This window comes from Strongylocentrotus purpuratus, unplaced genomic scaffold (assembly GCF_000002235.5).
Source record: "Strongylocentrotus purpuratus isolate Spur 01 unplaced genomic scaffold, Spur_5.0 spur5_scaffold_20, whole genome shotgun sequence".
Lineage (NCBI taxonomy): Eukaryota > Metazoa > Echinodermata > Echinoidea > Camarodonta > Strongylocentrotidae > Strongylocentrotus > Strongylocentrotus purpuratus.
In genome coordinates this window covers 40353107-40378021 of record NW_022145606.1, presented here as the reverse complement: position 1 = coordinate 40378021, position 24915 = coordinate 40353107, and the positions used below count along the sequence as shown (strand labels likewise).

The window sequence follows — 24915 nt, the reverse complement described above, 5'->3', positions numbered from 1 at the left end:
TTAATAAAAAGCATATATTTACTTGGCCTTTAAAAAAATTCTGTTTGAGCTGTGTAATAAATTTCTATGCAAAACTCAAAGACAGATAACAACAAAATAATTGTAAAGTGGCACAGATTTTATTTCACATCGTAATTTTTATTTTTAAGCAAAAAGACTCACCCGTCTTATTGCGGCTGTCTCTATATTTTTTGGCCTTTGACCTGAGGTCGTTCCACAACAACCTCAGGTCCTTGCCCGACCGGTTGGGGCAACCCATGCCCGCCATGGTGATGGCTGCCTCCTCCCACGCCCTTTTCTTCCTCTCCTGCACCTAAATAAAAATAAAGATTGGAGGTAATATTATAGTTTCAGGAACAAGAATGCAATAGCACTCATGCAGATGCACATTTTATGTCATTAAAGTTCTAATCCTTGCAAAAATACGTTTAGACCCTACTAAATGTGAAAAAGAATCATCCCGTAATACTACAAACATTACAAATATTAAATACAATTAAAAGCATCAGTTATATTTTTTTCAGTTTCAAAATGCCCCTTCTATATTTTGCAGTGATTGGTCTCTTCACGCCTCAAATCTGAAGGGGAGGGTCTCACCTCAAAATAAAGTCATTGATTTAGGAGGGAATGTAAGTACCATTATTAGCACGTAAAATGTTATCATATCAATTCAGAAATCTTACCCGTTCGCTGCAGTTTCCTGCCTTGCCGAATAGGATGGCACATTTTCCCTGGACAAACCTGCATAGATGCTCGATTTGGCAATCGCTGTAGTTTCCTCTCCTCTTTGTTTGTTTCTGCAAAGACCAAAGTTACATTAACCTTCAAGTGTTATTCATTCGTTCATTGTTAAGAAATCATTTTTTTAAATAAATTTGTTGCTCAACATGGGGGGGGGGGGGGGGGTATAGAGCACCATATTTTTTTAAAAATTAACACCCCCCCCCCCTCCTCTTGAGCAAAATTTATTAAATATTAAAACAAAACAAAATATCGTTAGGGGGGGCCGGGGGGGGGGGAGTTCACGCAAACCCCTGAACCTCTATTTTGACAGAGGTGCAATTACATTATATACGCAACAATATAATCTAGAAGGGTAGACCAAGATCTACATGTATAGTGCCCAATGTCTGTCACAACTGACACAACACACGCACTAGCAGGCCTAGCTCATTTGTAGCTGTTGTTAAAACTAAGCTATGGAAATCTCTCGAGTCTTGAACTAAACTAAACTAAGTAAAGCAGCATATTATTCAGCTTTTAGTTTTGGGTCTAACTCAACTTGCCTACATCACTAATTCAATTTAACAACACAGACAGAGTCAGCTTGAATTCGGTTATCATTCTTTTTAGTCTGTCATTCAATGTCAATGACTCATCAAGTTGAAAACCAACTTTAAACCACTTACCAGCACCTTAGGCTTAAGTTGGTGGCCGCACACGACGACACACCTCCAGTTTAAACACCTTTACGGCATCTTTTGGAGGAATCCTACCAAGTACCAAGTACCTGCATCAATAGGACTAAGTCAGTGAGCTGAGACTGAGTGAGTGGTTCATTAATAAAATAATAAAATTGCAACTTGAAATCAACTGCTGAACTTAGGTCTAGAAACAGAAAAATAATCAAGGAAAATATATCGAACTGTGACTCTGCATCGTAAGGAGCATTGTTAGTCGTTTGAAATACCATGGATGATGTATTTCGATATTTAAATTAATTAATAGCAGACCAGCTTCGGGGACGTATACAACAAGCAATGTACGATACGCACACACACCCAGATACCGTTGAATCGCCCCCAGAGCTCCGGGGGAGATTCGCGGGGCCATCCCGTTCGGCACAGCTGCATCAACACACCACACAATTCATCACCGACACCGTAACAAAAACCGTCATTATATTCGATGAAATTTGAAGAGATTCGCACTATTTACGAAGTCAACATGACTAACAACAATTCATTTTCATTTCTGAAGTACTGCAGTTTACAAAAGTGGATCGATAAATTATAAAGGCGTAAACTTACGTTAGTTGGGGACGCCATTGCACCACACTGAACTTCGGTTTCTCGGAACAGTAGCAGACGGTCGACAAAAAATAAACATCCCGCTCGCCGATCTGCGCATGCGCCTGCTTGTTTCGATCGATTCAATGACGTTGCTATTATAGTAGCTTACTACTCTTTTTATGCAATGGAAAATGCCATCTATAGTAGCTTACCATTAATTCGCCAGCCAATTATGGTAGCTACTATAGTTTCAATTATGGTAAGAAAAAGTTTTTACAACGGGGCCCAGGTTTTAATTTCGTTATGACCCTGCCTACGACTCTCATTTTGATATCCTATATATGTAAAAACAGAGTAAGCTGTACTTTGCGGTGATGGCTAGGCTAAAAAAAACACAGGATGTGTTTTTAATATTCCCGCGCCAAGTTTGAGAACAAATTGAAAACCCCTTTATTCAAATGTATGCAGCGTTACAAGTCTCATTTTTGTCACCTTTCATAATACATTCAAGATCAAAGTGCTTGAATAGACTGCACAATTTGTAAACGCTTTTTTAAAGAACAGTAAACAAAAGAATGAAGAAATTTTGTCTCTCCTTTATGTCTTAAGAACATTTGCGAACCCCCCCCCCCCTTTCCAAAAAAATAAAAGAAACAAAATTAGAAAGGAGAACATTTCAGAACAAATTAAAGAAAGTAAACGGACTATAAAAGAAAGGAAGCGATATGGCTGAGTGGCAGACCAGTGGCCTCAAAACCGGTAGGTCTCGGATTCGAAACCAAGTCAATCTGTAGGTGCCCTTTCTTTTTGCAATGAGTGCTCCTTTTTGTCAGTGCACCCCTAACCTTGAAAGCCTCCGATGCCCCTACTGTGCAACATTGATACCCGTCAAGAACTGAATACACATTTCTATAATGTTCATCCATGCGAGCGAGGCATTGTTAAATTTATGTTATTGTCCTCAATTTGATCACGTTCAACTAGACTTGTTGACGCTGAGTTATATTACTTCAGAGGCGCTACTCTGGGGGAAAGGGTGGAAGAGGTGGGGATACCCCTTACAATTACCCCCCCCCCCCAAATGCATGCACTTTGTCCTGATTATTGCCTCTACACAATTCAGGAGAGGTTCTCCTTTTACTTTCCTTGTAAGAAGAATCCCTTCCCCTTTTAATAAGTGCCAATGTTTACCTCTGATAAGTGCCCCTTTTATTTTGACACGTAGCCCCTTTTTTTAATAAGTGTCTAATTCCTTGTGATGTGTGTTCCCATTCCTTTTGAAATAAGAGCCTTTCCCCTTCCAATAAATGCCCCTTTTCTCCTCCGATAAATGCTCTTATTGAAATATAATAGGTGCTTCTTTTTCTTTAACGAATGCTCCTTTTCTTTATAATTAGTGCCCATTTTCCATTGGTTTCCCTTTAAATAATAGCCCCATCCCTTTCTCACAAAAAACCCTTTACACCTCATATAAGCCCATTTTATTTCGACACGTGGCCAATTTTCATTTCTGATAAAAAAACCTTTTTATCTTGTGACAAGTGTCCGTTTTCTTTTATTATAAGAAACCTTTCCCCTTTTCATAAATGCCCCTTTTCAGCACTGTTAAATGCCCCTATTAAAATGTTATAGGTGCTTCTTTTTTTCGAAAATTTCCCCTTTTACATCCTTACAAGTGTCCTTTTTCCTCTAAGAAATCATAGAATACTACATATTGACGTGCAGTAGCATTATGGTAGTAATACTATATAGCTATATTAAGAAATACAACCTTATAAACGCCTTTTTTTCCTTCTTTTCTAGTGGGTGAATTCGTCGGGTGAGCGCGCTTGCATGCACTCGTTCAAAGGTAATAATATTCACAACGAATAGAATCTGGTCTTTGTATTATAGGCTATGTAAAATCGATTCCTAGTTTCTCGTCCAGATTTCGAAAATGAATTTCTTTTTTATATCATTGATATTTTGATAAGATGGCCGCTCATACAAATAATAATAGCCATGGCTGCCTGTTAACTTGCCCGTTTAGTGGTCTAGAGAAAACTATTGTGTAAAAAAAATAAAGAGTAAAACCAAAGTTTGTTTTAAAAGAGCTACAATAATTAAGTAGATCTATAGAGTCTAAAATATAACAAATAAAAAAAAAATATTATAATATTTCTATTTAAGTAGTTCATAGATAGTCTTCAAAATGTTACAAAAAATCATAGCAACAACACCACAATAGACCATTTTGTCATAGTTCTGCCTTATTTTGATATTTCTTTAGTTCATGAATTAGTAGTTAGGCGAGGCGTCAAAAATATCGATACCAGCAGGCTGCCGCCTCACGTATTGGCGCATCGAGGCTGCAATTACGGCCGAAGCCTGGCTGGGGCAATTATTTTTCACTTATTAGCCCAGCCGGCTTGCGCCAGGCTGGGATCTGAGGCTCGGTTTCCATTCGAAAGGCGGCAGCCGGCGCATGCTTTTGTTCGGAGACCATTATGATGACATCATGAGTTAATTGAGGGTCCTACCGCCAGCGGTAGCCGGCTGAGCTAATTAAAAAAATGCAGCCAGGACGCACAAGTGCAGTTAGCTGCCGCTGGCTGGTATATTTATTTTTGACGCCTCGCCTTATGTGTAATGTTATTGTTTTACTATTGTAAGGCGCATTGTTCTTTTTTCTCTCGAGATGAATTGCGTTATGAAAGCCTAGGTTATTATTGTTATTATTATTTCTAAATCATCAGTACTATGCCTTTTCTCTTAAAATTATTTGAGATCTACATCTAAGGTATCACCGGTTTAATTTTTCATCTTAAAATAAAATCATAACATAACGAGAAACCACAACAAGAAGGAGGCGGGCGCCAAAAGAATGCTTGCGGGGGCGAGAAGCCGGGAATCATTTTTACTTGGCCTTAGTGTAGACTAATAGAAAAGCAGTAAAGCCCTCTGAAAAGAATAGCTTTTCAAATGGTTCACGCACAATTGATTCCTTGTGTAGTGTAGTGATAGTATCTTTATATTGACACTCGTTTTCATAACTTTTCGATTCATGACATATTTTTAAATTTATTTCGGTTTCGGCATACAGAATAACTGGTACACAATGCCAATCTCTCTCTCCCTCCTTCAGCCATCCATCCAGTCATTATATTTCTTTCGGTCTCTCGGCCCTTCTCTCTCTTTCCCTTTCTCTCTCTTTTTCTCTTGATTTATTGATTTCACTCATAGTAACATTCTTTCTCCCCCTCGCTCTCTCCAACTCACTATTAAGAAGAACACACTTGCTGGTGAATAGGGACACGGAGTCTACAGAAATTAAAGAGGCTAATTAAAGCAACCAATCAACTTACAACTTTTAGGAAAACAAGGTGAACTTCAAAGGTTAACTTTGAGTACAATATACAGCCCTACAATATGGAAGTGTTTAATGGCAATCACATGACAGATAAATTCATCATTACCAGGCTTAATAATATGAAAGAAAACTGAATTTAAACCCCGGGTCATACACACCGCCTCGCTCTCTCTCTCTCTCTCTCTCTCTCTCTTTCCCTCACTATTTCTCTCTCACAGTACCATTGGAGAAAAGGCGTGCCCTCTTCATAGCCCTCAACCCTTCCCTTGAAGCTACGTGACTAATTTACAACATTATCGAGCTTATTCAAGACAGTCGGTCTTACAATAAACTAAATAATATATATTCTTATAAAACCGAAACAAGGATGAAGAAAAAATGCTTTTATATCTATCCATCAAGCTAAAGGATAGATTGCTTATTTGGGCAGAATATGGAGCAATCTCTAATAACTGCAGTTAGAAATTAGAAGTAAAGTTTAGCTACTTGATTTAAAACAAATATTTTGGTCACGATAACCTGCTTGTATAATTGATTAAAGATAGTGCGCCCTATATTTCACATCCACTGGCGAATATATCTTTCTGGTCATTAGAGAAAAGGCAAGGTTGCTGAATGTTAGCAACAGTCTGTCGCCATTGCTACTCTTTAACACGACCATGATGTGGCAATTTTACTCTTTCAACTAGGACTCACAATGGTTCGTTTCACGTGGTTGATTCTTCTTTGTAGATTCCACTGTGCGGGGGATTTAGCGGAGATAGAGATAGAAGAATATTCTCACAATTACCCACGATGTATTATTCTTCTTATTTGTTCATCGTCATTTCAAAGCTATTTAAAAAAATATTTGGATGACAATTATATAATATTGACTGGCCTTGAGGGAGATACAAATTATATTGCCCAAACTAGACTCATATTGGTCCGAGTCAAAGACGAGGGCAATATTGCTCTTGTAATGATCTCTCGAAAGTTCAGCCAGTAAATATTTGCATTGTTATCCTAATCAGACATCTAGAGCAAATACATACATCAACCATGACAATATCAAAGAACTGAACAAACTTTGTCAACCAGCAATGCTTGACGAAATTTTCGATACTCTGCAAACAGTAGGCGGTGTCACACAGAAAAACCCCGACCCATCTTGAATAAACAAGATTTTAGAAATCTAGTTTTTTTTCATTTACGTCGGTGACAGACTGGTGACAGACAGGCTACGAATAATCCAGATAACTAAAATCCGGATTTTTGATGGGCCATTGTAGTTGGTACCATTACCCTCGTAGTCGATTAATATTTGCTTACTAGGGCAATACGGTTTTGTAAATGACCAGCTCAGATGTCTGATACGGGTAATAATAAACGATATTGTGGTACTATTGCTTACGTACCGTTGCATGGCAATCGCATGTAAGATAAATTCAAAAGAACGGAAATTTAATTTGAACCCTGGGCAAACCAACCACCCTCTCTCTCTCTCTCTTTCTCTCGCTCTCTCTCTCTCTCTCTCTCTCAATACAAATGGAGAAATAAAACGTGCCATTTTTGCCCCCTCTCCCTTTGGATCTACGCCACTGACTTACAACAAACTTTATATATATAGTTTCTGACTCTAGAAAGTAGGTCTTACAATAAAAAACAATAATGGAAACAAGGATGGTACATGCAAATACCTCTTACGGCTACCCTTTCCAAGGTCTGTAATTGGCTGGTCTTTTAAAGTGCATGGTTTAACACAGTTATGATGAAAATGAGATATTTTCAATATGGAGTTTGTATCATTCGTTTAAATAATGACGAAATAATTGTTGTTTTACACGCGATGGCGTCAACAGTGTTAACGTTGTTTTCTCCGTGAATTTCCTGCAATCCTATTATTATCTCCCGCGTTTAGAGTTTAGATTTTGTTATTAAATGTCTGGAAAATTTAAAAATGCTTCATTATTTGTTTATACTTTCTTTAAGTATATGCTTATTAGCATCTGGCAAGTGTTTGTTGGTAATATAGGATTAACATGAACGAGAAAGAATCAACTTGTGCACATGATCACATTTGTGTTATGTATTATTATGTTCGATGTTTTGTGTATGTTCTGAAGATTCTACTCAGTTGATTCCACTGTTTGGAATATTTAAAAGAGAGAGAGAGAGAGAGAGAAAGAGGGAGACAGAGAGAGAGAGAGAGAGAGAGAAAGAGAGAGGGAAAATTATATATTATCACGATTATTAATCTTCTTTTTCTACAATGCTTTTTGACTATTTTTATGACAACAAACGATATTATTGTCCTTTTTTTCATGTATCGTCACATGGAAATCGCTTGGCAGATATTAATTCATCAGTACCGGGTTAAATAATCTGAAATGAAACTGTATTTAAACCCAGGACCATACCCGCACACACACCCTCTCTCTCTTTCTCTCTCTCTCTCTCTCTCTCTCTCAGTAACATCTGAACAATGCACGAGCCCTGCCCCCCCCCTCTTTGACACTGCATCACTGATTTACAACTTTATATAGTTTATTACACACAGTAGGTATTATAATAGAAATATACACCAAGTAAAGATAACGTACATGTAAATACATTAGATGGCTATGGTTGTAATTGACTGGTCTTTCGGAGTGTATGATTTGCCACATTAATGATGGAAAATATGATATGTTCAGCATGGATATCTGTATAATTCGTTTACATAATGATGATGAAATAATGTTAGGTTTACACTTGGTAGCGTCAACAGTAGTTTTGGTGTCGCTGTTAGTCTTCCACATCAGCCGTTGAAAATAGAAATGTAAGTCGTTTGAATTCAAATAATAAAAAAGAAACAGATACAAAATTGAATCGAACCGGTGTTTACGTAGTCTTGCAGATCAGGCGTTTATAAGACTTAAATCAATAAATAACAAGAAACACGATCAAATAATTTACTATGATATTTAAAAATGTTAAATAAAGGTGTTTACCTAGTCTTGCACATCAGTCATTCATTATTAACATAACAACAAATAATATCCATTTCTTTCTATATATGGATTTCAGAAAGCCTCCCCCTCCGCCCGTTTATCCCGAATGGGTGCATTAAGGCTTACTCCGTTTTTGTTTTTTTATTTGTTATTTCATTTGTAAAGACTATTATGCATGACTAGTTTACATCAAAACATGAATTCTATACATAAACAGAAGCAGATATGTGTTTTATTTGGCATTTTGAAATGTTTATTTAATTTACTAATTTATTTAATTTGTAATAAACGCTTGATCTGCAAGACTAGGAATTTTGTTTTTGTCATTGAATTCTTAATCTGTTTCGACATTTTGTTTTGATTACCTGAATTTAAACGACTTCAATTTCTTTTCCTTAAATTATATTATAAAAGCCTAATGTGGAACACTAGTCAACGCACCCTTTCGGCAAAACCGGGGGGGGGGGGGAGGTGGGAGGCTTTGGACAATTGGTCGCGTTCCAGTCAACGCGACGCGAGGCTACACCCACAACCGGGGAGGGGGGGGGGGGGGCTTTGGAGTTTGGACGAATGGTCGCGCTGCCCACCCTTTCGGTATAACCCCCCCCCCCCCTCCTGAGGCGAAGCGAAGCTGAGGGGGTGATAGTAGGGCCGGTATGAACACCAACGAGGAAGTGATATTTTCCATCATCATCCGATTACAGAGCAGTCCATATTTGTTTTATGTACCTCATCCTTTAGATTGACTCATGAATAGGTCTAGCTGTAGGTCTAGCTTTAACTAGTAAGAAACAGGAAACGAGATAGAAAGGATTTACTCACCAGAATAAGAAAAATCCAAGTCAAGAGCATTTGCTCCTCACATAAGTAGTATTCATTAACTAACATATTTACAGTCTTTTGCAGTAAAAAAAAATCAAACGCTAAAATAAATCCAACATAAACCATCTTTGTTCTTCACAGACAGTAAGATATTTACCCGTTTACAGTCTCTGCTTTGCAACACGGTAACATCTTTGCAGTCCTAAACACATCCATGAAAATAACAATTTGTGTTAGATCTAGATGTGTTTCTTGATGTGACCGTCACCTGAAAATTTGTGATGTCTCGCAACATTGCTGGTGATTCGGCAATGGCGTTGAGGAGAAGTTCAACCTGGCTATCACTCATAGACCGGTATGCTAGTAGGAGTAGTAGCCCACGGTGTTAAACGTACTGGGCTGGACATGAGCTGGTCCTGGGAGTAGGACTAGACCTAACTTTGCTATGCCCAGGCTGCGGATCTACAGGTGGCCTGACACCGAGGGCTGAAGGAATTGCATCAGACATACCTTCTTGTTGGGCCTCACTGTAGTATTGATCTGATTGATGGCCTGAAACTGTCATGATGTGTCTCGTAGCGAAGCCGGCGTGGTTTGTGTACTTTCTACATTCAGCTTTTTCAGATATGATCTTGGTAAAGTCTCCCAGCTGATTTTTACATACCACTCGGGTTTATCTTCTTGGATCTTGGTCTTTGCCATCTCCAGGAGGAGGGGTGGGGTCACAGTGCCCCAAATTTTTCATGTAACCCAAAAGTGCCCCTTTTTACATACGAAAAGTGCCCCTTTAACTTTGGAAGAAATGCCCCTTTTTACATGGGAAAGTGCCCCTTTTACTTTGAAACGTGGCACTATTCCATTATTAAAATGCCTCTCCCCCTTTTCACCAAAAGTGCTCCGTTTTTTAACCCGTGCCCCTTTTCCTTCGACAATTTTTACTTTTTTTCCTTTGCAATAATTGTTGATTTTCCATTCTCATGAGTGCTTTTATTAATCTCTAGTAAGTGCCCTGCTTCAGGTACAAAAAGTGCCCCTTTCCACTTTTGAATAGTGCCCCCTTCACCTCTGATAATTGCCCTTGTAAATTCTGAGAGGTGCCCCTTTTACTTTGACAAGTGCCCTTTTCCCTTAGTAAGAAGTGCTCCTTCACCCTAATGACTCCCCCTTTTTAATTCCTTATTTTCAACATATGCCCCTTTTCCTTTCTAATAAGTGCCTCTTTTCCTTTCTAATAAGTGCCCCTTTTCCTTACGGTAAGTGCCCCCATTAAAAAAATAAGAGCGCGTTCCCCTTCTCATGAATGCCCCTTTTAACCTATGAAAAGTGTCCTTTACATTATTATAAGTGCCCCTGTTCATCTATGGTAAATGAACCTTTTCAGGTACGAGAAGTTACTCCTTTTTACTTGAGATAAGTGCCTCCTTCACCTCCGATAATTGCTCTTTCCATCTGGGATGAGTGCCCCATAATACCTCAAACAACTTCCCCTTTTATTTTGACACGTGTCCCTTTTCCCTTTCTAATACACGCTCTTTTTCCTTCTTATAAGTGCCCCTTCCCCTTCTCATAATTCCCCTTTTCATCTCTGATATGTGCCCCGTTTATTTAGACATGGTCGCCGAGGGGTTATAGGCGTACTATCACGTGGTTTTGGCCTACAATCACATGTTATTGGCGTTCTATCAATTGGCCTAGTTCAAGTGACGCAATGATTAATCGACATGCTTCTTGTCGTGTGATATAGTTTTGACCGATCAGTGAATAAAAACATATGTGTGAGGTATAATGATTTACACCCGGTAGCGTCAATAGTGTTAATATTGCTGTCTAATTATTGTGGGCCCTGCAATCCTGTTGGTATCCTTTGGGCTTAGCGTTCTTTGTTTAAACTAAATGTTTTGATGATAGGCAAAATGTCACAAATTATTGTCTTGGAGTTAATGCTTATTTGCATCTTTCTCAAGTTTGGCTTGGTTAGTTGGTGTTGGAGGATTAGCATGAAAATAAATATTTTGCTTGCATTATCTTATCTATTTCTTACACATTCTATTTCCATTTTTTCTTAATGACTTTGAGAAGTGCCCCTTCTCCCTCCTCATATGTGCTCATTTTCACCTTTGGTAAGAATCCTGTCCAAATCTGGTAGGCGCCTTTTAATTTGACAAGGGTCCCCCATCTCATAAATGCCCCTATTCAAATATGATAAGTGCCACCTTTACGTTGACAAGTGCCTCTTTTCTTTGAATTAAATGCCCAATTCCTGTTTCATTACTGATTCTTTCTCGGTGTAATAATTGCCCTTTACATCTTTAATGAGTGCCTCTTTTAGATATAAAAGTGCCCCTTTCCTTTGTAATAAATGTCCCTCACCCCTACTTATGAGTGCCCCATTTCAGTTGCCAGAAGTGTCCATTTCCCCTTTCTGATGAAGGCTTCCTTTACTTGACACGTGCCTCTTTTCCTTTCTGAGTTGACTATTTATCAATGTGAAACAGTTTATCTACCTACTTTTGATAAATCACCCTAACTTTTCCTTTCTATATAACTCCCGTTTAATAGTGTATTTCTCAATATTTCCCATTGTCGATTACCAAATTCATGCTTTTGCGTTCATATAAAAATAGCCGTTACTAGTTTAAAAGAATTGGAGCAGATTTGCGCAGTAAAATGTACTATATTTCTACCACCAGGAAGATAATAATAATAATAACAATAGCTCGTTCTTATATAGCGCTTTTCAGGACCGGAGGCCCTCTCAAAGCGCTTTACAGATAAGTATATTATCACCCCGGTCATTGGATTCAGGCTTACGATATCCGATATCCTATATCCGAGGAGGCAAAAGGCAGAACATCCTTAAAGTGCGAAGTGTGCCCCTTTATAGAATATAATCGTGCTTGTTTTCAACGCTTTCAAATGATGTCCTTACTCTATTCTAATATGAGAAGTTTGTATTGTTTACACTTAATATTTACCCTTTGAACTATACATTGAGATATTCTGACGATTCCATTTTTTGGTTCTATCTTATGTTTTAAGAAAGTGCTCTTTTTTGTTGGTGTACCCCGAATTCGAAAGACTCCCAACCACCCCTGCAGTGCAACGTCGAAACCCGACACGAATACTTATCTTTAGAGGCCCGAATTCACAAAGGAGGTTTGTCGACAAACCTTGGTTTTCGTACGTCATATGACGCGTTTTACGCGTTTTTTTACAAACCTGGTTTGTAAAGAACAAAAGGAGGTTTGAGCTCAAACCTTGCTTTGTGAATTCGGGCCATAATGTTTGATCATGCAAGCGAGGTGTTGTCAAAATTCATATTTATTTTCCTGGACCTGATCGCGTTCATCGAGACTTGTTGACGCTGTATGTTATTACTTCCTCGTAGGCTGCTTCATGTCGGTCGCTTTGAAACAGGGAGTCGACTTTTGAAAACTTTCATACTTACTCAACTAAAGCAAGTTACATTGCATTTTGAGAATGAGCAGATTTCAATGAAAGCAAAATCGAACACTTCAACATTTGGCTGGAATTGTGATTGAAAAGACTCTTTTTAAAGTTTTCTTCGTTCTCACACGTTACACCTGTTTGAACCGCTTTTAGAACGTCGTACGCGTTGAGCGGGGATTTAGTACACGGAATATTATCACGGACAACATCCTTAGAAGTCCTAACCAGTTCATGTATGACTCAAGTATCTTCACATCTAAACAACCCATCTTGTACTTAAACTAAAGGCAGCATAGGACGTCATTGACCTGCATTTAAAGGCCTACTGATTGACTACACAAACAAAGTGAGTAGTTCAAACTGTTTTTAAAATGATATATTTTGTTAGTATTAGAAGTGCTCCTGTTTACCTCAATTTAGAGGGCTTTGTATTACTGTTAGTTGATGTTTGTGTCTGAACGTGAGTGTGGGTTTGTGCATGTTGTTTGGGAGGCGTTGTTTCAAGGAATGTGATGAAATCAAAGCAATGCAACTTAGAACAATAACAAAAGCATGTTTTTATGTACATATACTATACATATATATACTCATATATGTCAAGTCTCTAATGTGTTTGTTTGGTGGTGTTATTGTTACTATTCAGGTTGTTTGAAAATATGTATTATCGAAAAAAGAAACAAATTATCTTCAATAGATCTGAACTCTATATCATTCAAAATGAAACGGTAGGCCTGCATAAACAGTTACTATTAATTGTCTCAATAGCACTTGCCATTTAGTTTCTATACCCTAACAAAAAAGTAAGTGACTTAAAAAGTTCTTCTTTAGCTGAAGGGCGTCTACAGCTGAAAGCAGAGGGCACATCCACTGAAAACGCGCAGCATTAAATTTGCGATATTCTACCATTTTTAAGACTAATTAAGGAGAAAATTCAGGCTGATTTAGTTCACATAACTAATGTTAAAGGACTTAGTTGTACATGCTTGCAATCTTAAAATAGAGATAGATATTGTTTTATTACTCAAAATGAATTCGCAAACCGAAGTCGATTTGATAATGACGATTGCTTTTTGTTCTATTTATAAAATAATTATTTTCCTAATAAGTATGGGTGTGATAATAGAGATTTTAATTTGATTTATTTATTTAAGAGAGAAATTAATAACAGAATAAAAATTAACGAACATTTCAAAGTACAAAATATGATATTTCTTTCGAATTTGCTCAGTTATATTTGAATAAATAATTTGTGTATTATTGATGTTCCAATGATTTGCTAAATTGTAAGCAAAATTATGTTATTGTTTGAATATTGAATAAACACCTCTAAGAGGCAAAGAGAGAGAGAAAAAAGTTCACATAACTAGTGTGTATCGTTTTGGGGTTTAAATAATGACACTCAAGAACAAAATTACCCCACCCCCCCCAAACAAAATATAGTAATAGTAATATAGTAACTAAAACAAAAGAGAAAAGAGTAAAACATTCGACCTAGATGGATTCGACTACTCATAATATCGTGATCAAACTTTGTGTATGGTCTGAGACTTTAATTAAGTTCCCCGTTCAATACAATTTTGAAAGATGTCCCTTTAGAAGCTAACATCAAATCATGTAGAACTTTGCAGGAATTATGAATATTTTATGTTCGTCCTATCTGTGAAATTCAAACATAAGCAGTGTCCTCATATTCAAAGTATGCAAGGAAACTCGTTTACCTTCTATACTTCACCTTCAGACACTATTGAGTGACTGACTGATGTTTTTCTTTGGTTATAAGATACATAAAATTACCCGTAACATGTACGTGAGCATCTGCCTACATCAATAATCCACTACTTGTAACGGCCTAGATTAAAACCTTTTTGCAGCACAATACGTACGACCATTCGGAGTGTGAGGGGGGGGGGGTGGGGGGGGGGGGGGGGGTCCGTAGATACTATCTGCGCATGGGTAGAAAAATGTTATTAGTACCAAACGCGAAGAGATGACAACTTGTATGAGGTCATGCAAGTTATGTAATCATTATTCATAGAGGTCGAGTGGATCTAGAACATTACTTGAAGAAACCGATTAATCGGATACGCACAAAGGGGGGCTTCTCAATGTTTGAAAGGATTCCAACCATCTATACACAGAGTTTGGCCACGACATTGCATACATCATTTGTGTGTGTGCTAGCCCAACAAAACAGTATTCGTCATATTCAGCCCAACTCAATCCAGGTTGGCCAAACTCTCCTATAATCAACGGCCCTCTCACTGTGTTTCTCGCTATAGAACAAATAGGCTACGACTAGATTTTCGAAAAGAAATGACATGTGACCAGGCACCACATAACCACGAAAATAACACATGGTGAGAATTTAAGCTACAACTCATCAAAAATATTTTTTGTTATCATAGTCAAATGTTACTTTTTAGCTTTTCCTGAAATAGTATGCTTTCTTTTTATATATGATTTAAAATGTTGAAGTTGCATTCACCTAAAATTGTGCTCTTACGGTGTTCTGTGGGCTATATTTCTCTGATCTTGGATGTGTAATACAGGTTTTTTTTTTTTCTCTGACCCTGCCTACTACTCTCATTGTGATATCCTATATATGTAAAACAGAGTAAGCTGTACTTTGCGGTGATGGCTAGGCTAAATAAAAAAACTGGATGTGTTTGTAATATTCCCGTGCAAAGTTTGAGAGCAAACTGAATACCCCTTTATACAAAAGTATGCAGCGTTAATACAAGTCTCATGTTTGTCACCGTTCACCATACATTGGAGATCAGGGTGCTTAAATAGACTGCACAATTTGTAAACGCTTTTGGTCTCTCCTTTTTGTCTTAAAAACAATTGCGACCCCCCCCCCCTCCACTTTCCAAAAAATGAAAAGAAACAAGTTAGAAAGGTCTGGAGAACATTTCCAGAACAAATTAAAGAAAGTAAAGGGACTAAAGAAAGGAGGCGAAATGGCTGAGTGGCAGAGCAGTGGCCTCAAAACCGGTAGGTCTCGGATTCTAAACCAAGTCAATTTGTAGGTACTCCTTCTTTTTGCAATGAGTGCCCTCTTTTATCAGTGAACCCCTACTTTGAAAGCCTCTGCTGCCCCTGCCTCGCAACAAATGATACTGTCCCGTCAAGATGAAAACATTTCTATAATGTTCATCTATGCGAGTGAGGCATTGTTACATTTCTTTGATTAACCTCAACTTGATCACGTTCAACTAGACTTGCTGACGCTGCGTGCTTTTACTTTAGAGGCGGTACTCCAGGGAGGGTGGGGGGGGGACCCCAAAGTGCATACATTTTCCCTGATAATTGCCTCTACAGAATAATGAGAGGTTCCCCTTTTACTTTCCCAAGTGCTCCTTTTCCTTGTAATAATTCCCCTTCCCCTTTTAACAAGTGCCGATTTTTACCTCTGATAAGTACCTCTTTTCCTGTCCAATAAGTGCCTATTTCCTATTGATTATTGCCCCCATTTTGTTTTATATCAGAGTCCTTTGCCTTTTAATAAGTGCCCCCTTCTCCTCCGTTAAATGCTCTTATTGGAATATAATATGTGCTCCTTTTTCTTCATCGAATGCCCCTTTTCTTTGTTATTAGTGCATCTTTTCAGTTATTTTAGCTTCGTATTAATAGCCCTTCTCACAAATACCCCTTTACACCTGATATAATCCCTTTTATTTTGGCACGTGCCCCATTTTCATTTCTGATGAAAACCATTCTTCTGACAAATTTAAATGACCCTTTTCTTGAAATATAAGAAACCTTTCCCCTTTTCATAAACGTCGCTTTTCAGCACTGTTAAATGCCCCTATTAAAATCTGATAAGTGCTCCTTCTTTCGACACATGCCCCCTTTCCATTCTAACAAGCACCATTTTCACAGAATACTACCACTAACGTGTAGTAGCACAATGGTAGTAATACTAGCTATATTAACAACTACAACCGTATGAACGCCTTTTTCCTCTTCTTTTCTGGTAGGTGAATTATTTGCATGACTACACTTGCATGCACTCGATCAAAGGTATAATATTTACAACGAACAGAATCTGGTCTATTAATTATAGGCTATGTCAAATCAATCCCTAGTTTCTCGTCCGGATTTCGAAAATGACGAGTTGGTCTTTCTTTTTTTCAATATATATAATTGATATTTTGATAAGATTACCGCTCATACAAATAATAATAGCCATGGCTCCCTGTTAACTTGTGATTTTAGTGGTCTACAGCAAACTATTTGGGACAAAAATAATAAGGAGTCAAATAAAATGTTATCTAAAGATAAACAATAATTAAGTAGATCTATAGAGCCTACACTATACACAGATAATAACAATTAATTGTTATCATAATATATCTTTTCAAGTGGTTCGTAGATAGTTTCAAAAATGTTACAAAAACGTAAAGAAATCATAAACCCAACACCACCATAGACCATTTTTCATATTTTTGTCCTTATTTTGATATTTCTTTAGTTCATGAATTAGTAGTTATGTGCAATGTTGTTTCATTATTGTAAAGCGCATTGTTATTTTCCCTCAAGAAGAAATGCGCTATAAAAGCCTAGGTTATTATTGTTATTATTATTTCTAAATCATCAGTACTATGCCTTTTCTCTTAAAATTATTTTAGATCTACATCTTAGGCATCACCGAATTAATTTTTCATCTTAAAATAAAATCATAACGTAACAAGAAACCACAAAGAGAAGGAGGAGGGCGCCCAAAGAATGCTTGCGGGGGCGAACATCAAGGGTTCAGTTTTACCTGGCCTTAATTTGGAAGAATAGAAAACCAGCAATGCCCCCTGAAAAGAAAAGCTCTTCAAATGGTTCAAGGATAATGGATTCCTTGTGTAGTGTAGTGAGGTAGTGATAATATCTTTACATTGACACTCGTTTTCATAACTATTCGATACGTGACATATTTTTAAATTTCTTTCGGTTTTGGCATACAGAATGACTGATACACAATGACAATCTCTCTCTCTCTCTCTCTCTCTCTCTCTCTCTCGTCCTCCTTCAGCCAGCCATCCAGTCATTCTCTTTCTCTCTGTCTGTCTCCTGACCCTTATCTCTCTCAATCTCTCTCTCTCTCTCTCTATCTCTCTCACTGGATATTTTAATTTCCCTTTAGTCATATTCTTTCTCCCCCCTTACTAGCTCTCATCCAATGACTAATCATTAAGAACACACTTGGTGGTGAATAGGGGAAACATAGTCTACAGAAAAGGCTAATTAAAGCAACCATTAAACTTACAACTTTTAGGAAAACAAGGTGAACTTCAAAGGTTAACTTTGAGTGCAATATACAGCCCTACAATGTGGAACCCTAAAATGCTAATCACATGTCAGATAATCAGTACCATTCTCAATCATAATAATAATAATAATAATCGTGGGTTCTTGTATAGCGCTCATGTCAGTCAGATTTGACCCTCCTGGCGCTCCCGAAAGAAAGAAAGAAAACTAAATTTAAAGGCCCCGGGTCATACACCTCACCCTCTCTCTCTCTCTCTCTCTATTTCCTTCTCTTTCTCTTTCTCTCCTTTTCTCTCTCTCTCACATACCCACTCATTCGTTTTTTTCTCTCTTTCTCTCCGACTGACTCATTCAATCTCTCTGGTTGCCCCTCTCTCTCTGTCTCTCTCTATTTACCTCTCTCAATACAATTGGATAATAATTGTATAAACTATGTCTTTTCTCTTAAATTTATGTCATATCTACATTAAAGATATCACTGAATTATATATTAATCTGAAACTGAAAATATCAAATTGCCCCCCCCCCCTAAAAAAAAGAAGAGGCCGGCGCCAAAAGATTGCGTGCGGGGAAGATAAAGTAGTAATACTTTTTACTTAGCCTCACTGTGGATGAATACAAAAGCAGCAATGTCCCCTGAAAAGAATATCTCCTCAATGGTTCACGCATGATTTACCTGGTGTAGTGTAGTAAGGTAGTGATAAAATCTCGATATTGACAATCGCTCTCATGACTTTTCGAGACATGGCATATTTCAATTTCTTTCGCGTCTGGCATACATAATAGCTGGTACACAATAACAGTTATTTAATAATCTCTCTCCCTCTCTCGCTCCTTCAGCCATTCTCCTTCTCACTGTCGATCTCCCGGCCCTCCCTTTTTCTATCTCTTTCACTCCATATTTTAATTTTGCTCTAAGTAAATCTCTTCCCCGGGCTCCTCTCTCTCTCACTCACATTTACTCAGTCCATGGGCAGACAACTGAAAGTCCCCCCCCCCCCCAGACACAATTATAGTGTTTTGTAAGTTCTTTTGGCAGTTAGGACCCTTATTTGCATTTCCCGTGTTGTGTTTCGCTATTTGGTACTAGAGGATAATCAAAACAAGAAACAGCAATTATTATTTATTTTATTACCTATGTTTTCAAGACAATATATCAGCTTTTGTCATTTGTTTTCATCCAGCTTTATGTATAGATTAGGAACAAAAATTAAGAAACGTTTTTTTTTAATAAGCAACAATCGTTCGCCAATTGTTCCGGCCGTGATGTGGCAATTTCCTCTTTAATGGCCCGGTCACACAGAGGGGACGCATGGGGAACGCACGGCCAGCGCATTGGTATTTTGCAATTGTGGCCAGTGCGTTGTCGTGCGCCCAACTTTTGTCGAAGCTACAGCGAGCTGGCACCAAATGCACTGCGTGTTGCTAGCGCGCTGGACGAATGGTCCACGCATGCACCGCAGTCTCAACAAACGTGGTCACACATAGACGACGCACGGCCCCGCGCATTGGAAATCGGAAAGGCCGAGTGCCTAACTTTTGTCATGATTTTTGAAAAGCTAGCGAGCTGACACAAAATGCACAGCGTGTAGCTAGCGCGCTGTGCGTATACAGGGCGTGTGCACCGCGTATGCCTGGCGCTGGTCTAGCGCGCTCCGTGCATGTCTTGCGTGCCTGTGGCGTGTACACTCATGCGTCGAGCTCCGCGCAAACTTTTGAGCAACTTCAAAAAATCCCAACGCACACAGCGAATGACGACGAATGCATAACATGGGTCCAGCGCGCTCGACGAACGAGTAACGAACGACAACGCACTGGCCAAAATTGCAAATTTCTAATGCGCTGGCCGTGCGTCCCCCATGCGTCCCCACTGTGTGACCGGGCCTTTTAATAGGTAGGACTCATAATTATTCGTGTTACAGTTGATTTTGCTTGGTTGTTTCCACTGTTCAGAGGATAAGGCAGACATAGACTGCGATATAAGTGAACGAAGATGAGTTATTCCTCTTATTTGTTCATCTTCTCTTCAATGATACTTGAAAATTTTGATGACAATAAACATTGCGGTACCATTCATATGGAACCGTCAAATGGCAGTCACATGGCGAATAGGTTCATCAGTGCCAGGCTTAATAATATGAAAGGAAGCTGAATTTGAACCCTGGACAATACCCACCCCCTCTCTTTCTCTCTCGCAATACGATCGGAGAAATAAACGTGCCATTTTGACCCTCTCTCTTTGGCTCTACGCCAATGACTTACCACAAACTTGATATATGAAGAATTTCAGTTCAAAAGGAGCTAATCCACTTTAGGTACTTCTGAGTAAATCACCTTTTTTTTTATTTCTCCACTTTCCCTTGAGCCATGTACCTTCATTTTGTTATATATGGTAAAGTTGTCACCCTGGACCAATGATAAGAAAAAATCTACTACTTATTTCTGATTTTAACTAAATTTTTAGATTTTCTTTTTTTTTGTGGATTTAGCTCCTTTTGGAATGAAACAAAAATTTGTAATACTTCCTGTTGAAATTTTAATATATTTTCTCAATAAAGTCACTGAAATTTACTAAAGTTTTGTAGCAAACCTTTCCTTTTAAATAATGATAGTGAAATCACAACTAAGAATAACTTTTGAAAAGAAAGTAAACAACAAATCACAGTTTGATCTTAAAAGGAGGTAAATCTCTTTCATTCCAAAAGGAACTAAATCCCTGTCTTATTCCAAAAGGAGCTAGATCCACAAAATCTAAAAATTTAGTAAAAATCAGAAATAACTGGTAGATTTTTAAAAATAATATATTATTGGTCCAGGGCGACACCTTTAATATATATAACAACGTGAAGGTATATGGCTATAGGGAAAGTACCGAAAGTGGATTCAGCTCCTTTTGGAATGAAACATGATAATTTTTGTACCTACACATTTTCATACTTCATGGTGAAATTTTAGATTATGATATAGTGCATTTTGTTCCCATGTAGGAAATCATTATGTTAAAACAAAAAACTCTGTTTTGATAAAATATGGATTTAGCTCCTTCATACATAGTTTATGATTCCAGAAAGTAGGTATTACAATAAATAAAAATAGAAACAAGGACGGTGAAGTACATGCAAATACCTCCTATGGCTATCCTTTCCAATGTTTGTAATTGGCTGGTCTTTTGAATTATTTGTCTTTTGATTTATCACAGTCATGATAAAAACAAGATAGTATCAATATGGAGTTTTGTCATTCGTTTACATAATGACATAATGATGATGAAAATTGCTTTTTTATACAATAATACATTTCAATAATTTGAAAGAAAGTGACCTTTAACCCTCTCTCTTGCAATACGATATGAAAAGTGCTCTAGTCCTTTTGCCCCTAATCCCCACCTTTTGCCCCTAATCCCCTTAATTCAGAAAGTAATGTGGATACTGCTAATCTTTTCAATACCTTCTTTGCTGAAGTAGGAAGTAATTTAGCAAAAGAAATTCCTGATACGCCTCTCCCTATAGAAAACAATATACCATTAATCAAGAGTTTTGAGTTTACCCTTGTAACCGAAAATGATGTGTTGGGAGTTATAAACAAATTGAAAAATACTAAATCTGTAGGTGTAGATAAAATATCAGTTTTTGTTTTAAAAGCATGTGCTACCGAGATTTCACAGAGTATTTCTAACCTGATCAACCGCTCTTTGTTGAGCGGTAAATTTCCTCAACAATGGAAAAGGTCCAAGATTATCCCAATTCACAAAAGTGGCGATAAGAGCTCTCCTTCAAATTATCGGCCCATCTCAATTTTGCCCTGCGTATCTAAAATACTGGAACGGGTTGTCCAAAGACAAGTTTTGGAGTTTCTACATGAGAACAATATCTTGTCAGCCGCCCAATCTGGTTTCAGGCCACGTCACTCAACTATTACCACTCTCCTAAAAGTAACTGATGACTGGCTTCACGCAACTGATAAGAAAGAGTATACGGGGGTTGTATTTGTGGACTTAAGAAAGGCCTTCGATACCGTGAATTGTGATATTCTTATTAAGAAACTCAATAACATAGGAATTTCTGGCACTCCATGTACATGGTTTAAAAGCTACATGTCAGACAGAGTCAGTAGGACACTTATTAATGCAGAGCTTTCTTTCGAATCAGTTATTGAGTGTGGTGTGCCCCAAGGTTCCCTTCTAGGGCCACTGCTCTTCATCGTATATATAAATGATTTAGTAAAATGTATAAAAACCTGTCAAGTTCAGTTGTATGCTGATGATACTGTTTTATACTTCTCACATCCTTCTATAGATAGAATTGAATTAGCTTTGAACTCAGACCTAGAAAATATGTATTACTGGATGTGCCAAAACAAATTAAGTGTCAACTGTCAAAAAACAGTTTGTATGCTCATTGGAAGCAACCACATGATATCTAAAAAGAATGTCCTCCGAGTTTCATTGAATGACATCTCCATAGATCAAGTTCATCATGTCAAGTACCTTGGCGTCTTAGTTGATGAAAAGTTAAACTGGAATTTAAATATAGACAATATGTTGAAGAAAATTGGTCAAATGGTAGGCTTTCTAGGAAGACTAAGGCGATTCCTAAGTGAATCGATACTGAAATTAATATATAGCTCACTGATCCTTCCGTATTTTGATTATGGTGATGTTATTTACAGTGCAGCTTTCAGGAAATATACAGATCGCCTTCAAAAATTGCAAAATAGGGCAGGCCGGATTATACTTAAAATAAAACCTGAATCTCATGTCTCTGTTTTGGAAATGCATAACGCTCTTAATTGGCAACTCTTGGACAAAAGAAGAAATCATCATTCCCTTGTTCTTATGTATAAAATAATGAATAATCTAACCCCCGAGTATTTAAGAAATGAATTTGAGTTGAGAACCCATTCCTACCCTTCCCGAATTGGAGCTCAAATAAAATTACCCAAACCGAGAACAAATTACCTCAAAAGATCATTCAAGTATAGAAACGCAAAGGCCTACAACACACTTCCTCCTCATATCAAATCTTCCCCTAGTGTTAATACATTCAAATCTAAGATTGCAGAACTGTTACAGTAGCACATGGTCCCCCTCCTTATTTTGTTATGATTACTTGTTTTTTAGGAAATGTTTTTTTTTTTTTTTTTATAATTTTTTTTTAAATCCCTTTATCTTATATTACTTCTTTTTGTTCTTTCTTCAAAATGTATTTACTGTTGTTCATATAATGTATTTATGTTTTGTTTTGTTTATGTAATTGTTCCGGACCCCACGGAAGACCAGCTTTCCCATGTCGGGTTAGCTGAATGTGGGCTATCCATCGTATTTTATGCATTTTTACTATGTTTTTTATACGAAAATAAATACTACTACTACTACTACCCACCCCAACATATTTGCAACTGCTTTACGAATTTATTTAAGACAGTAAAAAAAAAATGAAACAAGGATGATGAAGTTGATGTTTGAAATGTTTTGTAATGATAAATATGTAGAGTGCTTAGAGACATGTTGTATGAAGTGCTATATAAAAGCGGAATATTATTATGTATATATTATTACAAAAATATTGTTACCTGTTTCCAGGTTTAAAATTGACTGGCCTTTTAAAGTGCATGATTTACCATAGTGAGTATGCCAAGGTAATATTTTCAAGATAGAATGTTTGAATCATTCGTGTAAATAATGATGATGAAATAGTTTACACCCGGTAGCGTCATTAGCGGTAATATCATTATCTAATTATTGAGGGCCTGCAATCCTTTTATTATCCCTTGGGTTTAACTTTTTTTCTTCACCAAATGTCTTGATAATAGGCAAAATGTTACAAATTATTGTCTTTGAGTATATCCTTATTTGCATCTTGTTCAAGGTTTGCTTAGTTAGTTGGTGTAGGGAGATTAGCATGCTGTCTTGTTTGCATTATCATATTTATGTCTGACACATTCTTTTTTCAATGTTTACTTAATAACTTTGAGAAGTGCCCCTTTCCCCCCTCATAAATGCCCCATATTGAAATATGATAGGTGCCACTTTTACTTTGACAAGTGTCTCTTTGCTTTGTAATAAACGCCCTTTACCCTTATTTATTAGTACATCTTTCCCAGTTTAATAAGTGCCCCTTTACATATCTTATGAGTAGCCTTTCAGTTTGAAAAGTGCCTTTTTCCTTTGTAATAAATGTCCCTTAACCCTACTTATAAGTGCCCCCTTTCGGATGCGAGAGGTGTCCGTTTTGACATCTCTGATAAATGCCCTTTTTACTTTGACACGTGTCCCTTTTTCTTGCTGAGTGGACTTTTCCCTTCTGATAAGTGTCCCATTTCTTTTTTGGTAGTGCATCCCGAGTGTGAAAGACTCTCCGCCACCCCTGCAGTGCCACGTCAAAACCCGACACGAATACTTATATTCATAATGCTTATTCATGCAAGCGAGGTATTTTCAAAATTTATATTTCATTTCCTCGACCTGATCGCGTTCAACTAGACTTGTTGACGCTGTGTGTTAGTACTTCCTCGTAGGCTGCTTCATGTCGGTCTCTTCGAAACAGGGAGTCGACTTTTGATAACTTTTCATACTTTCTGAACTAAAGCAAGTTACATCGCATTTTCCGAATTCGACTCTTAATGCAAGGAAAAATCGGACACTTTAGTATTTGGCTGGAATTGTGATTCAAAATACTCTTGTTAAAGTTTTCTTCATTCTCACACTTTACACCAGTTTGAGCCGTTTATTGAACGTCGTACGCGTTGAGCGTGGATATAGTACACGGAATATTATCACGGACAACATCCTTAGGAGTCATAACCAGTTAAACAACTCATCTTCTACCTAAACTAAAGCCAGCGAATCACGTCATTGACCTGCACTTAAATGCCTACTGATTGATTATACAAATAAAGTGAGTATTTCATACTGTTTTAATATGATGTATTTTGGGGTATAAAAAGAAGGGCTCTTTTCCACCTCAATTTAGAGGGCTTTGTTATTGTTAGTTAATGTGTGTGTGTTAATGTGAGTGTTGGTTTGTACATGTGGTTTGGGGGAAGCGGTTGT

The 24915-nt window shown here is 37.5% G+C and overlaps 1 protein-coding gene across 1 annotated transcript; it reads right to left on the bottom strand.

Annotated features, from left to right (window-relative positions):
- Window positions 1–21: 21 nt before the first annotated feature.
- Window positions 22–2275, bottom strand: LOC105445165. Its single transcript, XM_030993354.1, has 3 exons — window positions 2031–2275; window positions 684–797; window positions 22–313 (listed from the first exon to the last, which is right to left on the bottom strand). The coding sequence occupies exons 1-3, from the start codon at window positions 2046–2048 to the stop codon at window positions 125–127; spliced, it is 321 nt and encodes a 106-aa protein (XP_030849214.1). The 5' UTR covers window positions 2049–2275; the 3' UTR covers window positions 22–124.
- Between the last annotated feature and the right edge of the window lie 22640 nt (window positions 2276–24915).

Coding starts and splice junctions, on each gene's coding strand:
- LOC105445165 (XM_030993354.1), bottom strand. Junction 314..683: donor CAGGAAACTGCAGCGAACGG/GTAAGATTTCTG, acceptor ATTTTTATTTAG/GTGCAGGAGAGGAAGAAAAG.